Genomic DNA, 21,885 nt, shown 5'->3' on the forward strand with positions numbered 1-21,885 from the left:
GGGCTACCAAAGTGATGTTCTCGAGCATAGACGAGGACAAGGATCGAGGTTGGATGGGCAGGTTCGTTTGAGTGAAGACTTCTGACTTAATCCCGGCCGAGAAGATGTCATTTCCCGAGGAGTGTAACATGAAGCGTAAGTATAATTTCTATTGTTAGCTCCTATTATTTTTCTTCTTTGTTTCTTTCTCACCGGTATCATTTTCCGTGATGTAGCGGTTTCTTGGATGCCCTGTGCTATTCCTAACCTTAAGAGCTAGGTACGGGACCTGGCTTCGACCTCCACATATGCCGAGCGCTCGTGGTGCGACTTATCAAAGGGCCAATGGGAGGCAAAAAATCATGGTAAGCCTCTTTCCCATGTCTTTGGCGATTCGAACAAAAGGTTTTTCTTATACTTAACTACTTTTTTTTTTGCGTGTAGGCCCGGGCAAAGATGCGGTTATGAGGCCCCCGTCTGGCGAGGAAAAGACTTTGGCCCCGGTTCCAAAACTGACGAAGGACAACAAAAGAAAAAGGGCTTCTACCTCCGAGGATCCAACACTTAAGACAAAGACGGCTCGTAAGCCGAGGAAGAACACCATCTCTTTGATTGAAGAATCAGTTCGGTGCCTAAGGGATGAAGACGAAGAGGAAGAAGAAAACAACGGGTCCATACTGGTTGCCATCGATGCCCAAAACGACGAGTGAAGAAAACCATCGATGCTCCAAAGTCAGCGGGGTCGATGGCGTTTGATGAGGCTCCATCTCGAACTGAGGGGATGTCGGAGAAGGACTCGGGCAAAGTCCCTGAGTCGTTGGAGATCGTGGATGCCTCCCACCGAAGTCAACAAATGGTGGGTATATCTGAAGGGGCCGGCCCTGAAGCTTTTCAAACTGAGGAGAATGCCCCAAGTGACTCGCTTGGGGCAATAGTAATCTGAGACTCGCCTACTCTCCCTGCTTTTTCTGAAGGGGCGATTCGGGAAGCCCGAGCTTTGGGGACTCTCGAGGTAGACGAGGTCCATGAGGGAGAGGACCCCTTTCGTGATTTGTTTACCAGTATTGAGGATGATGCCGGCCCGAGTGACGCGTTGGGTCTTTTCTTTGAGATTCAACGAACCCTGAATCGGGTAAATCTCGACTCCCTTTGTTAATGCCATATTTTTCCATTTTCTGCCTAACTTTTTCTCTTTTTCGTATAGGCTTTAGCTCTTCATCAAGAGGAGTTTTCCAAATCTCGAACGGAACTGAGTCGACGTGAGGCCGACTTCCTAGGGCTTTCGGAAGAGAGAAATGCCCTCAAACTTCTTAATGGGCAGAAAGAGGAAGAGATCAAAGATCTCCGAGCCGAATTGGCCAAGGCATACCAAGATCAGACCGACCTGACCGAGCAGGTAATGATAATCTTAAAACATTATGGGCTCGATTCGGGAACGGTGGCTAATATTTAGATCTCACAGCTGTAACAGAAGCTTGAGGTAATCGGACTGGTTCGTGAGGAAGTCAATACGATAAGGGCAGAGACCTTGGGATGGAAAGAAGGCATGGACCGTCTCGCTGCAGAAAAAAGAGACTGCTCGAGCCCAGTTATCATCGGCCGAAAATCAACTTCAAGGAATGAAGGAGAAGAGCTTGGTTCAAGAAAGAAAAATAGAGGAGATCGAGGCTCGGTTGGCTTCCGAACTTGCCAAGGCCAAATCTGAAGCCGAAAAAGCAAAGGCCGAGGCGGATGCATTTGTGACTGTCTATCGGGCCGATGCTGAAGCCGCTCAAATACAAGCGAAAAAGGCAGTCGAAATCGCTCAAACTTGGTCATATTGTGTTGCTGAACTTACCAAATTCTAATCTCGGAGGGAAACTCTCGAGGAGATCCATGCTCGAGGTTTTGATCTTACCGAAGAGATAAAAAAGGCTAAAGAGCTTGAAGCTGATGCCGGAGCCTTGTCTTTCGATGATGATGATGAAGATGATGTGAGCGGGAGTGGGTCTGAGAGCGGGGAGGAGCCCGATGGAGAAGAGACTGCCCCCGGAGATAACCAGGAAACTTAGGTTTTTTCCATTTTGATTTTTTGTGTAGGGTCCTGATCGGACGCTGTAAATACTCTTATATATATATATATATATATATATATATATATAAGGATCTTTTCCTTTCCCGACTTGTCTCTGTTTTATTCTCTGCCTTGTGAAGATTTTGTTTTATTCATGCCTTATGAAAATTTTCATAAGTTCGAGGCCTTAGGCAATTTGATCAAAGTCGAACCTTGTAGTCTCTATAACCGAGTGAGCGTTTGCTCGAACTTGAATTAAAAATAGCCCATAGGCTTAATAGTCGAGTATGTTTGCTCGAACTCGGGGTTATGTAGCCCGTAGGCTTAATAGTCGAGTGTGATTGCTCGGACTCGAAATAAGGTTAGCCCTTAGGCTTAGTAGTTAAGTGAGTGATTACTCGAACTTGAAGTGCTGTAGCTTGTAGGATTTATGGTCGAGTAAGTGATTGCTCGAACTCGAAGTGATGTAGCCCGTAGACTTTATGGTCGAGTGAGTGATTGCTCAAACTCGAAATAAGATTAGCCCTTAGGCTTAGTAGTCGAGTGAGTGATTGCTCGAACTCGAAGTGATATAGCCCGTAGGCTTTATGGTCGAGTGAGTAATTGCTCGAACTCAAAATAAAATTAGCCCTTAGGCTTAGTAATCGAGTGAGTGATTGCTCGAACTCGAAATAAGATTAGCCCTTAGGCTTAGTAGTCGAGTGAGTGATTGCTCGAACTCGAAATGCTGTAGCCTGTAGGCTTTATGGTCGAGTGAGTGATTGCTCGAACTCGAAATAAGATTAGCCCTTAGACTTTATGATCGAGTGAGCGTTTGCACGGACTCGAAGTAATGTAGCCCGTTGATCTCGTTGATTTTTTGGTTGGCAGACCCCGATTTTTGGGGTAATGGTCGGCCCTTGAGCCTGTTTGCATAATAGATCATGAAATAGAGGATGGATTCTGAGATGTGAGATATTGGTAAAGGAGAATTTTCTCTTTATGTCATTATACATGTGTTCATGTTTTGTACCAGGGATCGAGTTAACTACACGAGCATGGTTCGTTTTGACCATTTGGCTATTACAATTTTTCCTATCAAAACCCTGTTGTCATGAAGTAACTTCTTTGCATCGAACTTGATATATTCGACGGTAATTCCCCCCAGTATTCGAGGTTGATTGTAAAGAGGCCTTGGATACTGTTGAATTATTCTAAGTTAGCACAATCAATGGCTGCCTCAATAAAAACCTTGCCGAAAAAACCATTTGGGATAAAACCGATCTAAGGGAAAAAGAGTGCAACGCGTGCTTTCGGGCCTAAAGTCTTCGGGTTGAATAATCCATCCCTGTTCCTAGTCGAACTCCTGCAAGGGTTAGTTTCGAAATATAAATGAACATGGTAGGGTCGTACCTTAGCAGTAGTATCATTTTAGGTGCGACACATTCCAATTGCTTGGTAGTTATTTGCCGTTTATCACACCGAGCTTGTAGGATCCTTTACCGATGATTTCGAGAACCTGATACAATCTTTCCCAGTTAGGACGCAGTTTTCCTTCATTTAGATTTCGGGTGTTGAGGGTAACTTTCCTTAGCACTAAGTCCCCGATTTTAAAATATTGAAGATTGGTTCTTCGATTATAATACCTTTCGGTTCGCTATTTTTGAGCGGCTAATCGGACGAGGGCCGCTTCTCGTTTTTCATCCAATAATTCTAGGCTCGTGCTCATCGTCTCGTTATTCGACTCATTTGTTGCATATCGAAACCTGATGCTAGGTTCTCCGACCTCAACCGGGATAAGAGCTTCGGCGCCATAAACCAACGAGAATGGTGTCGCTCTGGTACTCAATTTCGATGTTGTGCGGTATGCCCATAGGACTTTGGGTAGTATTTCTCTCCATTTTCCTTTAGCGTTGGTTAATCTTTTCTTAACATTTTGGATGATGGTTTTGTTGGTCGATTCGGCTTGTCCGTTCCCGCTGGAATGATAAGGTGTTGATAAGATCCTTTTGATTTTGTGATCTTCGAGAAATTTTATTACTTTGCTTTCGACGAATTTCTTTCCATTGTCACATACAATCTCGGATGGCATCCTGAACTGACATATGATGTGGTCCCAAATTAAGTTTATCACCTCCTTTTCTCTGACTTTCTCGAAAGCCTGTGCTTCAACCCATTTAGAAAAATAATCAGTCATAAACAAAATAAACTGAGCCTTACCTGGGGCCGATGGGAGGTGGCCGACGATGTCCATTCCCCATTTCATGAAAGGCCAAGGAGCTAGGACCGAGTGGAGAAGTTCCCCGGGTTGATGAATCATGGGCGCATGTCTTTGACATTTGTCGCATTTTCGAACTAACTCCCTTACATCTTTATCCATATCGATCTAATAATATCCTGCTCTGATTATTTTGTGGACTAATGAATAAGCACCGGAATGATTCCCACAAGTGCTCTCGTGAATCTCACGTAGGATGTAGTCGGTATCTCCTGGTCCCAAACATATTGCCAGTGGACCATCGAACGTCCTTCTAAATAGCGTTCCATCATTGGATAAGGTGAACTATGCAGCTTTTGTGCGTAGAGTTCTCAATTCCTTTGGATCTGATGGAAGTTTCCCGTTCTTGAAGTACTCTATATATTTGTTTCTCCAATCCTAGGTTAGACTTGTGGAGTTTATCTTGGCATGGCCTTCCTCGATTACCGATCTCATGAGTTGCACGACTATCCCCGAGTTGAGTTCGTCATCCTCGACTGACGACCCTGAGTTTGCAAGAGCGTCGGCCTCACTGTTCTGCTCTCGAAGTACATGTTACAAAGTCCACTCCTTAAATCGATGTAGAGTCACTTGCAATTTATCCAAGTACCTCTATATTCAATCTTCCCGGACTTCAAAAGTCCCGTTGCAAGGAGGGAATCACATTTAGTTTCCACGACCTCGACTCCCAAACTTCTAGCTAGTTCGAGACCTGCAATCACGGCCTCATACTCGGCCTCATTGTTAGTCAATTTTGTAGTTTTAATAGACTGTCTAACTATATTACCTGTGGGCAATTTTCGTACGATGCCTAGTCCGCACCTCTTTTCGTTAGAGGCACCATTCATAAAGAGGGTCCAGATTCTCGAAGAGGTACCAGATTTTATTAGTAATTCCTTTTGGATCTCGGGTATGAAGGCCGGCGTAAAGTCAACCACGAAGTCCGCTAAGATTTGAGATTTGATGGCGGTTCAAGGTCGATAGTCGATGTCGTACACGCCGATCTCTATGGCCTATTTGCCCAATCGACCTGAGAGCTCAAGTTTGTGTAAAATATTTCGTAGAAGATAAGTTGTTACAACATGTATCGGATGGCACTAGAAATATGGTTTTAATTTATTAGAGGCACTTATTAAAGCAAGCGCTAATTTTTCTAAGTGCGGATATCTAGTTACGGCCTCGCCTAGAGTTCGACTGACATAATAAATAGGGAATTGCGTACCTCGTTCTTCTCGAATTAGGACTCCACTTACCGCTACTTCCGAGATAGCTAGATACAGGTAAAGTTGTTTGTCTGCCTTCGAGGTATGAAGCAACGGAGGGCTCGATAGATACCGTTTTAGCTCTTCCAAAGCCTGCTGACATTCCGGAGTCCATGAAAAATTGCTTTTCTTTTTAAGCAAAGAGAAAAATCGGTGGCTCCTATCCGAGGATCTCGAAATGAATCGTCCCAGGGCGGTTATCCGTTCCGTTAGCCTTTGCACGACCTTTACATTATCTACCATTGTGATGTCTTCGATTGCTTTGATTTTATCGGGGTTAATCTTGATTCCTCGATTGGACATCATGAAATCGAGAAACTTTCCCGAGCCAACCCCGAAAGCACATTTTTCGGGATTGAGCTTCATATTATACTCCTTTAGTATGTCGAAAGTTTCCTGCAAATGCTTTAAATGGTCCTCTGCTCGCAGAGATTTAACCAACATGTCATCAATATAAACTTCCATTGATTTTCCTATTTCCTTTTCGAACATTCTGTTTACTAGGCATTGGTAAGTTGCACCAGCATTTTTTAGGCCACATGGCATTACATTATAACAGTAGGTCCCATACTTAGTGATAAATAAGGTCTTTTCCTGATCCTCCGGGTTCATCTATATTTGGTTATACCCGGAATAGGCATCGAGAAAATTGAGAGTCTCGTGGCCAGCTGTGGCATCGATCATACGATCGATATTAGGCAAAGGAAAAGAGTCCTTAGGGCATGCTTTATTCAGGTCTTTATAATCTATACACATTCTAAGTTTGTTCCCCTTTTTAGGGACTGCCACCACATTTGCTAGCCATTCGGGGTACTTTACTTCCCGAATTGACCCTATTTTAAGAAGTTTGGTTACCTTGTCTTTGATGAAGGCGTGTTTTACCTTGGACTGGGGCCTTCTTTTTTATTTTACCGGGTGGAATTTTGGGTCCAAGCTTAGCTTATAAGTGGTGATTCTCGGTAGGATCCCTGTCATATCAAGATGGGACCAAGCAAAACAGTCTATGTTAGCTATAAGAAATTGAATAAGCTTTTTCCTGAGCTCGGGATCTAGCCCGGTGCCCAGGTATACCTTTCGTTCGGGCAGATACTCGATTAGTATGACTTGCTCCAGTTCTTCGACCATTGATTGGGTTGCTTCGGAATCATCGGGGGTCATGAAGGATCGAGGGACCCTATGTTCATCATCTTCGTCAGTCTTCTGATTCTCTAATTGGGTCGAAGTTGACGTTTGTGATTGCTATTTGGTATTCCGTTCCTCCTTTGAATCTGATCTTTTTGTTAATGATAATGATGATATTGGGATCACTTCATCGACGAAAAATATTTCTTTTGCGGCTGGTTGTTCCCCGTAAACTGTTTTGATTCCCTCCGATGTTGGGAACTTTCAAGGGTGTAATCCTGAGTTCAGGGTCGCTTTTCTCTTACAACTGACATCTTAGTGCGTTTAAGCACCAGCCCCTGGGGGGTATCGATCCCACTAATGATCATATGGATGATGTGTTGTGGCTCTTGTTGTTCGTTTTGTCTATTGAAATTCCTGTTTTTGAAATGGTTTTTGGCCCTGTCACTTAAAAATTCTCGAAGGTGCCCTTTATTGAATAACCGGGCTACCTCCTCTCTTAGTTGCCTGCAATCTTCCGTTCTGTGGCCATGAGTGCCATGATATTCGCACATTTGATTGGGATTCCTCTGGGCAGGATCGGTCTACATAGGTCGAGGCCATTTAGTATCTTTGATGTGTCCGATAGCCGACACGATAGCGGATGCATCGATACTGAAGTTATACTCCGATAACCGAGGTGCTTCCTTATGTCTAGTATGCCTGTCAAACCCATTCCTGTTCATCAGCCCCTGAGACCCTTGGCCTCGATCATTTCTCATTTTGCCTCGTACGGGGTTACATGAAGGTCAGCTACCCCTACGATCTCCGTTAACGGCCGATATCGATCCTTGTTTGACCTTGGTTCTCGGTCGATATCCCTTTTAATATTGGACCCAGAACCCAACTGGTCGTCTTTAACTCTTATTTTGTATTGATACCGATTGTGCACATCGGCCCAAGTAATAGCTGGGTACTCGATCAGGTTATGCTTCAGCCGCCATGAAGCCATGGAACTTCATTCGTTTAGACCTTGAGTGAAAGCTTGAACAGCCCAATCATTTGTGACTGGTGGTAGATCCATTCGCTCTATTTGGAAACGAGATACGAATTCCCTAGTCTCTACCTTTATGGCCCCAGCATGTGCTTTTACGAAAGAATCTGTAAGCATAGCAAAAGAATCAATAGAGTTAGACGGTAAATTATGATACCCTATCATTGTTCCCTTTGACAGGGTTTCACCGAATTTTTTCAATAATACAAATTCGATCTCATCGTCCTCTAGATCGTTCCCTTTGATGGCACATATGTAAGAGGTGACATGTTTGTTGGGGTCGGTCGTTCCATTATATTTAGGAATCTCGGGCATGCAAAACTTCTTTGGGATCGGTTTAGGAGCCGCACTCGGGGGGAAAGGCTTTTATATGAATTTTTTGGAATCTAAGCCCTTCAATATCGGTGGTGCCCCCGGGATCTAATCAATCCTGGAGTTATATATTTCCATTTTTTTGTCGTTTGTCTCGATCCTTCTTTCTCCTAACTCTATTCGTTTTGTCAGTTCTTCGAGCATCTTAACAATTTCGGGATTAGTCCCCGATTCTTGCTCATTTGATCTTACTATAGCTGGCCCCGTATTGTGGGTGAGTTCTTGGGGTGGACTGGGCTCGAGTCTAGTCGGTGCCTGGGTTTGGCTATGCAACTGGGCTATTGATACTTGTTGAGCTTGCAACATCTCGAAGATCATACACAAGTTGATTCTGTTTTCCTCAGCATTTTGGGTATTTCGAGCTGCAGACCGAGTTCCACCATGAATGTTATTTTCAGGGTCGGAACGTTGGTTCGCCTCGATGGCCGCATGTGAATTGACGTCTATTGGCTCTTCGACCCGAGCTCCAACAGGATCGACGAGTGGCCTTCCACCCCCGGGGGTTAAGTTGTTGTTCTCATCTTGAAGGCCAGCTTCGTTGTCGATAGATAGGGCCATTAATTGAGAATTCATCGTTTTCAACCTGAAATCAAAGATACTTCCAAGAGCAAGTGTAAAATGGTGTGTTTTGTAGAGATTTGTACCAAACAACCATTGTTATCCTTAGCCCCATGGTGGACGCCAAACTGTTTACCCAAAAAACGGATAGAGTTGAATTTATACGTAGTTCTAAGGATACGTGGTATAACTTGGCACAAATCAGAAAAGTAAGTAGCAATATATTGAGTATTGATTGTATAAAGAATGAAATACGAACCAATATTGAATTAGAAAGCGATTTTATGAACTACCAAGATGAATCAATGTATAAAGCTCACAAGAGGATAATCTCTACTGTATTTCTTTGTGAATAGTAATATTTGAATATGAGAGTGTATGTATGCCTTAATGTTCGATCTTTTACAGAAATAGTAGTTATCCCTCTTATAGTGGAGGAATTCTACTTTAGATATAATTAAAAATACATAGTGGGGATCCCATGATAGAATAGTTTTTCCCTAATTCCCGCCGAGATTCTCTCTCCTTAGTGCGACTGTAACGACTCTTGTCCCTTGGCTCGATCTTGATCGGACTTGGTATTGGTTGGTTTCTAGATTTAGAGCCCGATATTGACTCGGGGTCCGGTATTGACTTGGGCTCGGTATTGGTCGGTCTCTGGATCTCAAGCTCGATGACGCTGCTTCGCATCATAGTTCGATTTGGATTCGAGCTCGGTAATGACTTCGAGTTCGGTATTTGATCGGTCCCAGAAATTTGAGCTCGGTAACCTGACTTCGGATCTCATACCTAATATTATGAAGATGACTATCGGTCCATTATGTTCCAATCTTGACTAATCATATGAAAGTAGAAATCGGTTTTGGCCGTATACAATTTGATTGAAATTAAATATTTTAACAATTAATTAAAGCTTACTATTACCTTTTTTGTAATTCCATTTTGTATATTTTACAATCTAGAAATGATTAAATGGATGTCTGATTTACACTTGAAAATAATTGATTCAAATTCTGAAAAAATATATAACTGAATCACGTAACACAGTATACAGAAAAAGAGACTTATCTAGCAAGTAAACCATAATTTTTTTATCAAGAAAACAAAAGGAAAAAATTAAGGGAAAATTAAATATGCCACCCCATGTGTTATTAAGTGTGATAGAGAGCCTGCGAACAATTAATAGTTGAATAATTCTTGGAGTAGAAAATTCCAAAGAACAAATCAAAACAATTCACGTTTCAGCAATACAACTTCTTACATTTTTTTATATGAACCATTCCAAGATTGTGCTTGATTTTGTCAGTTTTTTTCTTTTCTTTTTTGAGTTTCTATATATGCATAATATCATGAAGGACCAGTCAGGATCTAAGCTTCTTAATTACCACTAATTTCTTTTTGTTTTTAATGGCTGCCTCAGTTATTTTTATTTAATTTTTGTTGTTGTGGGGAGTTAATAATGTGTTATAGTTTTCAATTTGCCAACTATTTAGTCATTGGTCATGTAGTTCTTTCCTCAACCATTCGATGTTGTGATAGAGTTGTCCTCCTCAGCCACATGTTTCACGACAATATTAAACTTTTGTCCTTTTGTGGTATCACATTTGTATGCAGAAAGGAGAGCCATGACCCCCACGTTGAGAAAAAAAAAAAAGAAATAACTGCAATCGAACTCAGATCAAACGGATTGAAAATGATTCGGGATTCAGCGTCTTCGCTGAGATTTACTTCTTATGGTCCAAGATTGCACGTGGAGTGGTTTGATCATTGTATACGGGTGAAATCGGGTCAGCGCAGATCCCGATTTTTGGTATGTCAAAAGAAGTAATTGTATGAATGTATGAGATCGAAACCGAAGCTGGGAACTCTTTGGATCGAGGCTGGAACGGAGTACTCGCAACCGGGCCTGATAAGACACCACTCCTCGAACAGTGGCGGAGCCAGGATTCTCATTAAGGGGAGTCAAAATATAAAAAAATAAACTCACCAAGAAGTCAAGTGATGTCATTATATAATGTATATACATATTTTTTTTAAAATTACCGAGTTAAACAGTGTAATTTTCCGACGAAGGGGTATCGGTTGACACCCCTTGGGTGCATGTGGCGCCACTGTCCCCGAACTCAGAACGAGCTCCAAGACCTCGGAAAGCACGACAAATGGTTGCACACGACTAACAGAGGGCGTGATATCCGCACCCAACCGGATATCACGGTGCGGATCTCGCCCGATATCGGTAGCGGATCAGTAATTGACAAGAAAAGAGGATTTTTTACTTTTTTTAGAATTGTACTAAGAGTGAAACTCTCCTACTATATAAATGGGGAGCTTTTTACTCAATAGGACATATTGTAACACGCATATCAAGGCAATACAAACTTATTTCTCTGCTTTCTAGCTATTGAAAAATTTTTATTTTAATTGTAGTTCTTCGTATACAATTGGCTTTGAATCGAGGGTCCGGTCGAGAACAAAACTATTGTTCAGCTTAAATCTGAACCCGGCCTTAACATCACAACTGCTTTGGTTATTCATTTTATCTTTAATTCGTTTACCTAACATTCTTGATTACTTGTGTTGAATCAATCCACATATCCTTAAAACCGCGTACAAATTTAATTATTATCCGTTTTAAGGGTAAACAACTTATTTTTTAGTGCGACAAAAAAGAATGACTATTTTCTATATTTGAAAATAATTTATATTTATCCAATAATTTATAATCACACAAGATATATATGTTTCATTTTATACCACAAATTAAAAAAATTTCTTTTTTTTTTTCTAAACTTCGCGACCAGTCTATTCACATAAATTAAAACAGACGAAATATTACATAAAAACAACAATTGAGTTTTCATCTGTCAAGAAAATTAATGTTCAGAATATGTCAAAAGTTATTGATTGCTTCAAACTTTATCTTATTCAAGTATAATAGACAAAAACTGGTTAGACCATTATCCTCGATTATCAGGGTCAGAAAATATAAAGGCATAGTAGTATAGCCTTTTTTTTTTGGGTTTCTCGCTCGGTGTCCGGTATTCATATTGGGGTCCGACTAAATTTGAATTTGCGCCGAAAAATCCCACATCGGGGTTAAGCGCTCCTAACAAAGGGGACTCCATACCAAGGGGCTTGAACCCGAGACCTCTGGTTAAGGATGAAGGAGTACTTACCGGTGTAGTAGTATAATTATACTAAAATATGCACGTGTTAACTTAAAAATAGAGATGTGTGCATTAGCAATTTTGCAGAAATTGACTTGAAATTCTGGATCTATGGAAACGAATTGTAGTTTATCACAGTGTAATTTACAATCCCATATTGAAATCATGTCGCTTTAGCCACAAATCAACAGTGTAAAGTTAATTAAATCTGCCACAAATCAATAGCATAATAACTAAAAATAAAATGGTAATAACTCATGAATCCAGCTCAAATAAGTTGATAGACTTAATTCTTATGCACGCAAGGATGAGTTAAAAAAAAGTTTCTCGGAAAAAGTTTTTTCCCTGCAATATTTTTTCAAGTGAAATGCATATCCAAATATAATTTCAAAATTCAAATATCATTTCCAACTTAACTCGAAATACTACTTTATGTTTCAAAATCAACAAATTTTATGTCCAAACTCCTACTTAAATAAAATGATGACGCGTTATAAAGTCTTTATATAGCTAGGCCCAACGCATATACTACTATAATACTACTGAGGTATGTCCTTGTATATATGTATATATATATATATATATATATATATATATATATATATATATATATATATGATTGTTTTTCCTTAAAACAGATAACAATTAAATTTGTACGCGATTTTAAGGATATGTGAATTGATTCAACACAAGTAATCAAAAATGTTAGATAAACGAATTAAAGATAAAATGAATAACCAAACCAGTTGTGACGTTAAGGCGGGGCTCATATTTAAGCTGAACAATAGTTTTGTCATCGGCCGGATCCTCGATTCGAAGCCAAATGTATATGAAGAACTACGATTAAAATAAGAACTTTTCAATAGCTAAAAATCAGATAAATAAGTTTGTATTGCCTTGATATGCGTGTTACAATATGAACTATTGAGTTAAAAGCTCCTCTTTATATCGTAGGAGAGTTTCGCTCTTAGTACAATTCTAAAAAAGGTAAAAAAAATCCTCATTTCTCGTCAATTACTGATCTGCTACTGACATCGGGTGAGACCCGCGTCGTGATATCCAGTTGGGTGCGGATATCACGGCCCTCTGTTAGTCGTTTGCAATCGTTTGTCGTGATTTCCGAGGTCTTGGAGGCCGTTCTGGTTGGGGGAGTGTTGTCTTATCAGGCTCGGTGGCGAGTACCCAGTTCCAAAAAGTTCCCAGCTTCGGTTTCGATCTCACACATTCATACTCTTACTTCGTTTGACATACCGAAAAATCGGGGTGTGCGCTAACCCCGAGTTTACTCGTATACAGATAGTCCCCTCGTTTCTCAGAGAGTAGGTTCGTCGAAATGATGGAAAACGATAGATGAACCCCGGTTCCTTCCTTCGTATGTTACAACCGAGATGACAAATAAGCTGAAACGTACCATCAGTCGCATCGTTCTGACTTCGGACACATGTCGATCATCGACTGGTTGCCTCTGAATGTGAACGTCGCGTATTGATTACACTTTCCCCTATAAAAGCTTCGACCTTTTGTACTTCTTCTACTTTTCGATCCTAGCTTTTACCTTCGAATTTTCTAGCGGCTTTCAACTTTTTCAAATCTTCATATCTTCATCTTTGATCTTCAAATCTTCATATTTGTTCTTAGATTCTTAACCCATATCTTCATCCTGCCTTCAAACCTTCATGCTCCTTTCTTCAAACTTTTAAACCTTTCTTTCAAATCTTCATATTTTTTCTCAAATCTTCATAGTTTCCTAGATTGCAATGGCTAAAATATCCAAATTAGTTCCTCAGCGAGATGCCCCTTCATTTTCCTATCAAGCCACGAATGCCGAGGCGGATGCTCCCGAGGTGACCCAAATCCACCCATGAAAAGTTTTATACCCGGGGTTGTTCAATCGGGGATGACTTCAAGGTCGAGAAAGCCTCCGCCAAATAAGATCGGGGTGAAGGAGGATGGAGATACATATGCTTCATTATTGAAGATACCTTTCCCATAATCCGAGAAGACTGTAAATGGAAAGGCAAGGACTTGGTTGTCCCCGGGCCCAAGGACGATATTACTACTCATGTGAAGGGGTATTTAAGTGCTTACATTTACCCCTTCATGTTGGGACAGGTAGACCCAGTAGTCCTGGTCATTTGTAAGAGGTACAAGGTGTGCCTCGGGAAAATTCACCCGTCTCTTTGGAGGATCGTAATCCTCCTACCTCATTTTGTGAACAACACCGAATTTCCTCGGTTCACCCTCGACCACCTACTCTATCTGTACAGTCCCCGAATTTTCTGAGGGGGACTGATCAAGCTTGTTCGCCAAGCCAGCAAGGCTCCCTTTTCGAGCATCGACGAGGATCGAGACCGAGGTTGGCAGAAGCATTTTGTTCGGGTAAGAACTGAAGATCTAATCCCTCCCGAGTTCCTACCATTTTTCGAGAAGTGGAATGCATCTCGTAAGTGTAGTCTTTCCTTAAGTGTCAATTTTCCTTCTTTTATTTTTCATCACCAGTATTTATGGTCGTGCATCTATTGCTCGGGTTCCCAATACGGTCCCCCGGCTCAAAGAGTGGATCGAAGGAATCTGCAAGTAGATGTCATACTTCGAGCGCGTGTGGCGCAAACTTTTGGAGGGCAGATAGGAGGCTCGTTCTCATGGTAAGGCTCTCTCATGAATAGTTATTACTATGCTTCAAACTTTCATAATGCCGACTTTTTTTCTTTCCTTCATAGGTTTGCCTAAGATCACCGAACTTAGGTCGCTGGAAGGGGACGAGGATGTGTCCTTATCCATTGATCCCTCCGTTACGGGATAGCCCGGGGCTGCCGCAGGAGAGAAGAAGAGAGAAAAAAAAGCCATGGGGCCCCCCGGGTCCCGAGGCGAAGACAAAAAAAAGGGCGGCTTCCCGGGCTCGTAAGCCCATGAAGAACACTAAGTCTAGGGTATCGGACTCTGACTTTCTTCACCGGCTTAGGGATGAGTCCGAAGAAGGCGACATCTTTGTCGCCCATGGATCGACCCCTGTTGGGGAGAAGGCAATAACCGAGGGAAGGGGCTATGAGGCTGATCCTCTTCCGATTCGAGAAGCCGAAGAAGAGGCAGATGTTGTGACCTCCCAAGAAACCGTTCTTGTTTTGAAGGAGGGGACCGGTGTGATTGATACCATTGAGATGCCCTCATTTACCGAGTCCATGCTTGAAGAGACCCAAGCGGGCAAGGAAAAGTCAAGCGAAGGAGTTCAGGGTGCAGATGACCCTCTCCACTCCTTCTTCGATGGCATGGACATGTCCATATTAGAAGATATTTTTGGGCTGGGCGACCTAGAGATCCTGAAGAAGAACGTGCCCTCGAGAGCTGGTGGGACGAGCTCGAGCCCAAAACTGGTGAAGCAATTTCCCGCACCGAGCGTAGACCCCGGCCGCAAAAGAATAGTCATTCTTACGGTCCCAGAGGATGCTCGAGTTCTATCCGCTCCAGTAGGTGTAGCCAGCTACCTCCGATGCCGGGTGACCGGGGAGGACCAGACAAAGATGAACGAGGTGGGTGCGCCAAGACTTTTCAACGAGGCACAGCAGGCGCTGAACCGGGTAAGGCATCAACACTTTTACACTCCCTCGTGAATTCCACTTAGGTTTTGATAAATCTTACTGTTTTCATTGTTTTGCAGGCCTCGGTGATTCACTATGAGAGCTTCCTCCAGTACCGCTTGGAAATCATCCAGCTCGAGTTCGAGCTCAAGGAGCAGGTCCAGAAGAAAGACATGTACAGGTTTCTCAGTGAGCAACAGGACGGAGCCGTCAAAGATCTCCAGGCCGAGTTGGACAAGGCTTAGAATGAAACTTCGGCCCTGAAGTGGGAACATGTCGACCTGGTTGAAAAGGTAAAGGTCTTTGAAGCTAAAAACGAGGATCTAGTCATGGTGACTAACAACACAACCTCGCAGGTCCAACAGAAGATTGACCTAATCGACCAACTTCGGGCCAAGATGAACGAGGTCCAGGCCATGGCCGAACGGTGGAAAGGCAGAATGAACCTGCTGGTTTCAGAGAGGGAAACCGCTAAGGTAAAGCTGGCATCGGTTGAGAACCAACTCCGGGTGGCAAAAGGCAAAGCTGAAAAATGGTCTCAACTGAATAATGATCTTTGAGAACAGCTGAGCTCGACCGTCACGAAGCGGGATGCCCTCGACAGAGAATATGAGGCAATGAAGTCCAAATTAGACACAACCTTCATCCATGCTGAAGAAATGGTGGCCCAATACAAGGACGATGTGGAGGCAGCTGAGACCCGCCTAAAGATAAAGGCTGAGTATGTGAAGCGGTTGACCCGGAGAAATACCCTTGAAGAGATCCACGCTCGGGGTTTCGACTTGTCGGCTGAAATCGAGGAAGCAAAAAGGCTCAAGGCCGAGGTAAAGGAGCTCTATGATACTAAAGGTGCCGAAGGCTTCGAGGGCTCCGAGGGTTCTCGCGACGAGTCGATCCCGGAGAATACCAGGCATAGATGCCTTAGTACTTTTTTAGTTTTTGTCTCATGTATATTTTTTTGTTTATTTTGAGGCCGCTTTTATTGGGCCTTTGTAAATATATTTCTGAATATATATAAATTTTTCCCTTTCTGGCAATATTGTGTCTTTACTTTTCCAGTATCATTTCATAATTTCTATCCATGTAATATTTTTAATGCCTTGGCATAGAATCAAATGTAGTTATGGGGAATCCATATTTCAAAGGTTCGAATGGAGCTCATCCTCGATATATCTTTGTTTGCTCGAGGCTTTGAAAACTCGGTATGATCGGAAGTTTTTTCAAGATGCTTAAGTGATTCTAGACGATACTTTTGCCGAGGGTAACTTTTTAGCAGGTTTCGAGTTCTTATAAAGGCCTTACTTTCTGATTACGAGCTTCAGACGTTTCCGAGACATATTTAGGGTGGTCGTAGCCTTTTGTATTTGGGAACCGCCTAATAGGTTTGGTGCCTCCAGAATGTGGTAGCCTGGGTTGTCCAATATTTCTTCGTATAACAGTTCCCAAGTAGGGGTAGCCCTTGAGCTTGATAGTCCCCGAGTAAGGATAGCCCGTGGGCTCTTAGGATCCAGAATTTAAGAGGCAAGAAAATGTGTAATAGCAAGGTGAAACGTTCTTTCATTTCTCAGTGTGTGAAGTACATGATCGAAAGCGCATAAAAACTTATATCATGGCTAGAGTGGACTATGTAAGCACGGTTCATACGACCGTTTGGACCTTATAGTGAATCTTAACCACCAAACCTTAGCTTCTAGCATACAAAGTTTTTCTTTTTTCCTTGCTAAAAACTTAATCCGAGGGTAATGGCCCCCAGTATTCGAGGTCAATCTTGAAAGGGCTCGGATATTGTTGACATGAAGTGAACGATCATTGACTCCGATTTGAGACCGGTCTTCTAATCTAAGTTAGTACATTTTACTGTTGTCTCGTTAAAAACCTCACCAAAAAACCTCATTTTTGGACAAAACCAGTTCAAGGAAAAAAGATTGCAACGCGTGCTTTCAGACCTAATAGCCGCATTGATCCTTGGTCGTTGCCTGCAAGTGTTAGTCTGATTCATATCATGATTAAAGAGTAATTGAGATCGTACCTTAGCAGTAATACCTCTTTAAGTGTGTCATATTCTGGTTGTTCGGTAGTTGCACACCGTTTCCTGTTTCGAGTTTGTATGAGCCTTTGCCGGTAATTCCCACAACTCGATATGGTCCTTCCCAATTCGGTTCCAACTTCCCCTCGTTCGGGTTCCAGGTGTGTAATGTTACTTTACTCAAAATCGTATCTTTCTATCCGCTATTTTTGGGTGGCCAACCGGATTAGGGCAGCCTCTCGCCTTTCATCCAATAGTTCCAGGCTCGTGATCATGGCCTCACCATTTGACTCTTCAGTCGCATATTGGAACCTGAGGCTCGGTTCTTCCACTTCGACTAGTATTAAGGCTTCGGCCCCGTAGACCAACAAAAATGGAGTGGTTCCGGTACTAGACTTCGAGGTCGTACGATATGCCCACAGGACTTCGGGCAAGATTTCCTTCCATTTTCCTTTGGCATCGGTCAACCACTTTTTTAGGTTTTGAAATATGATCTTGTTTGTTAATTCTGCATGTCTGTTCCCACTAGGATGGTAAGGTGTTGATAGTATCTTCTTAATATGTGATCTTTAAAAAATTTATTTACCTTGATGTCGATGAATTGTTTTCCATTATCGCACACGACCTCGATCGGTACCCTAAATCGACATATTATGTGGTCCCAGATGAAGTCAATGACTTCTTGCTCCGGGACCTTTTTGAATGCTTGAGCCTCGGCTCATTTGGAAAAATAATTGGTCATGAATAGTATGAATTGACCTTTACCAGGTGCCCACGGTAGGGGACCGACGATGTCCATTTCTCACTTCATAAATGGACACGGGGACAGGATCGAATGGAATAGCTCTCCCGGTTGATGGATCATCAGTACGTGTCTCTGTCAGTCGTCGCATTTTCATACGAAGTCCTTCGCATCTTTCTCAATTTCGGTCCAATAATAGTCGGCCCTGATTAATTTCTGAACCAAAGATTCTGCCCTCGAATGGTTCCTTCAAATGCCTTCGTGAACTTCTCTCAAGGCGTATTCGATATCTCCCAGTCCCAAGCATTTGGCTAGTGGGCCATCGAATATTCTCCTGAACAATGCTCCTTCGACTAAGCTAAATATGGTAGCCTTGGTATGCAGGGCTCTCAATTCTTTGGGATTTGAAGGCAATTTCCCAGTCTTCAAGTAGTATATGTACTTGTTCCTCAAATCCTAGGTTATACTTGTTGAGTTTACTTCGACGTGGCCTTCTTCTATCACCGACTTCATGAGTTGTACGGCTGTTCCCGAATAGAATTCATCATCATCAACCGATGACCCCAAGTTAGCCAGAGCATCGGCCTCGTTGTTCTGATCTCGGGGCATGTGTTGTAGGATCCATTCCTTGAATTGACAGTGTTACCTGTAACTTGTCTAAATACCTTCGTATTCGTTCCTCTTTCACTTCGAACGTCCCATTGACTTGATTTACCACGAGGAAGGAATCAAACTTAGCTTCGATGACCTTGGCCCCAAGGCTTTTAGCCAATTTGAGACATGCAATCATGGCCTCATACTCGGCCTCATTGTTAGTCAATTTCACAGTTCTAATAGACTGCCTGACTACATTCCCCGTAGGTGGTTTCAGCACAATGCCGAGCCCGGGCCCCTTTGCGTTCAAGGCACCATTCGTAAAAAGGGTCCAAATTCCTGAGGTAGTCCCCGAGGTCAGCAATAATTCCCTTTCGACTTCGGGCACTAAGGTCGGCGTAAAGTCAGCCATGAAGTCTGCCAAAATTTGAGATTTTATGGCGGTTCAGATTCGATACTCGATATCGTACACGCTATTTTTGATGGCCCATTTGGCCAACTGGACCGAGAGCTCGGATTTGTGTATGATGTTCCTCAATGGGTAAGAGGTTATGACGCATATGGGGTGGCATTAAAAGTATAGTTTTAACTTTTTGGAGGCGCTTAGCAAAACGAACGCCAATTTTTCTAGGTGTGGATACCTTGTTTCGGCCTCGCCTAGAGTTCTACTGACATAGTAAATAGGAAAGTACGTACCTTCTTCTTCTCGAACCAAGACTCCATTTACCGCCACCTCGGAAACCGCCAAGTAAGGGTACAACTGTTCATCCGCCTTCGGAGTGTGGAGCAGGGGCGGACTCGAAAGGTACCATTTGAGTTCTTCCAAAGCTTGTTGGAATTTCGGGGTCCAGAAAAAATTATTCTTCTTCTTCAACAGTGAGAAGAACCGATGGCTTTTTTCTGAGGACCTTGATATGAACCGGCCCAGGGAGGCTATATGCCCGATCAGCCTCTGAACGGCCTTGACATTGTCCACAATGGTGATGTCTTCTATGGTTTTGATTTTGTCGGGATTGATCTCGATCCCTCGATTGGATACCATAAACCCGAGGAATTTTCCGGATCCGACCCCGAATGCACACTTTTTTGGGTTCAGCTTCATATTGTATTTCTTCAATATGTCAAAGGTTTCCTGCAAATGTTTCAAATGGTCCTCTGCTCGCATGGACTTGACTAATATGTCGTCAATATAAACTTCCATTTATTTTCCTATTTATTCATCGAATATCCGATTTACTAGGCGTTGATAGGTGGCACCGGCATTCTTTAATCCAAATGGCATCACGTTATAACAATAGGTGCTGAATTTAGTGATAAAGGAAGTCTTTTCTTGATCGCTCGGGTCCATCTGAATTTGGTTGTACCCGGAATAGGCATCTAAAAAACTGAGTATCTCGTGCTCAGCCGTCGCGTCGATCATCCGATCGATGTTAGGCAAAGGAAAAGAATCCTTAGGGCATGCCTTGTTTAGATCTTTATAATCCACACAAATTCTTAACTTATTTTCTTTTTTAGGTACTACCACTACATTAGCTAACCTGTTCAGGTATTTAACTTCCCTAATAGACCCTATTTTAAGGATTTTAGATACCTTGTCCTTGATGAATGTATGCTTGACCTCGGACTGCGGTCTCATTTTCTGCTTAACAGGATGAAACTTCGGGTCCAAGCTCAACTTATGAGTGGTTACCTCCGGAGGGATCCCTGTCATGTCAAGATGGGACCAAGTGAAACAATCTATGTTAGCTATAAGAAATTCAATGAGTTTTTTCCTGAGCTCAGGAGTTAACCCCGTTCCCAGGTATACCTTCCGATTGGGTAAGTGTTCGAGCAATATGACTTGCTCCATATCCTCTACCGTCAATTTGGTGGCATCGGAATCATCAGGAGCTATGAACGATCTAGGAACTCCATAATCATCATCCTCATATACTCCTCGTTATTCCGATTCGGTCAGGACCGGTATCAAAGATTGCTATTTAATTTCTTCCTTCCTGGTCGGCTCCATGTTCTTTGATGTCGATACCACGGGCACCGGGATCACCTCGTCAAATGCGAATATTTCCTTTGCGATCAGTTTCTCTCCGTAGACCGTCTTAATTCCTCTCGGCGTAGGGAACTTCAGTGCCTTGTGTAATGTTGAGGGTACCGCCCTCATGTTATGAACCCGTGGCCTCCCTAATAGGGCGTTGTACCTCATGTCCCCTTCGATCACGTAGAATTTTGTATCTTGGATTGTCCCGGCGGTGTTCACTAGAAGGGTTATTTCTCATTTAGTAGTTCCGCATGCCATATTAAATCTGTTCAACACCCGGACCGCCGGCACTATTTGGTCTTGTAACCCCAACTGCTCTACGACCCTCGATCTGATGATGTTAGTTGAGCTACCCTCACCAATCAACACATATTTAACTCGAGATTTATTGATAAGTACGGATATTACCAGTGCATCATTATGAGGTTGTACGATGCCCTCGGCATCCTCGTCGTTGAACGAAATGGTTCCTTCCGGGACGTAATCTCGGGTGAGTTTTTCCCTCGAAATGGATACTTTAGTGCGCTTTATTATTGGCCCATGGGGGACATCGACCCCTTCAATGATCATGTTGATGACGTGCTGAGGTTCTTCTTGTTTGGTCTGTTTGTTGGAGTCCATGTTCCTGAAGTGGTTTTTGGCTCGATCACTTAGAAACTCTCAGAGATGCCTGTTATTAAAAAACCAGGCAACTTCTTCTCTCCATTATCGGCAGTCTTCGGTCCTGTAGCCATGAGTGCCATGATACTTACATATCATGTTAGGATTTCTCTGGGAAGGGTCGGACTACAATGGTCGAGGTCACTTGGTTTCCTAGATGTGCCCAATGGCTGATATGATGATGGCTCCATCAACGTTGAAGTTATACTTTGATAATATTGGTGCTTCCATTCCCCCGAGCGGCCTGTCGAAACCATTTTTGCTCATCAGATCTCGGTTATTGGGCCCTCGATCACTTCTCTTTTCATTTCTTGTTGAGTTGCACCCAGACCCATTTCCCTTTCAATCTGTGTTGTATGGTTGGTACCGGTCTCGGACCGGCTTTGATTTATGATCGACGACTCTCTTAGACCAGTCGTCGGTTCTGATGGGATAAACGAACCCAGAAGGGGCCCCGAGTTGGTCGTCCTC

The 21,885-nt window shown here is 42.8% G+C and overlaps 1 protein-coding gene across 1 annotated transcript; it reads left to right on the plus strand.

Annotated features, from left to right (window-relative positions):
• Positions 1 to 724: 724 nt before the first annotated feature.
• On the plus strand, positions 725 to 2,030 carry LOC138904390 (uncharacterized). Its single transcript, XM_070192892.1, has 4 exons — positions 725 to 913; positions 1,184 to 1,375; positions 1,545 to 1,792; positions 1,835 to 2,030. Exons 1-4 carry the CDS (start codon positions 725 to 727, stop codon positions 2,028 to 2,030), a joined length of 825 nt encoding a protein of 274 aa, XP_070048993.1.
• Positions 2,031 to 21,885: the final 19,855 nt, after the last annotated feature.

The sequence above is a fragment of the Nicotiana tomentosiformis genome, chromosome 2 (assembly GCF_000390325.3).
Source record: "Nicotiana tomentosiformis chromosome 2, ASM39032v3, whole genome shotgun sequence".
Lineage (NCBI taxonomy): Eukaryota > Viridiplantae > Streptophyta > Magnoliopsida > Solanales > Solanaceae > Nicotiana > Nicotiana tomentosiformis.

Bases quoted from the DNA above. Each gene is read 5' to 3' on its own strand.
- LOC138904390 (XM_070192892.1), top strand. From the start codon at position 725: ATGGCGTTTGATGAGGCTCCATCTCGAACTGAGGGGATGTCGGAGAAG. The intron at 1,376-1,544 runs GTAATGATAATC...GTCTCGCTGCAG, and splicing joins AGACCGACCTGACCGAGCAG to AAAAAAGAGACTGCTCGAGC. The intron at 1,793-1,834 runs GTCATATTGTGT...CTAATCTCGGAG, and splicing joins GTCGAAATCGCTCAAACTTG to GGAAACTCTCGAGGAGATCC.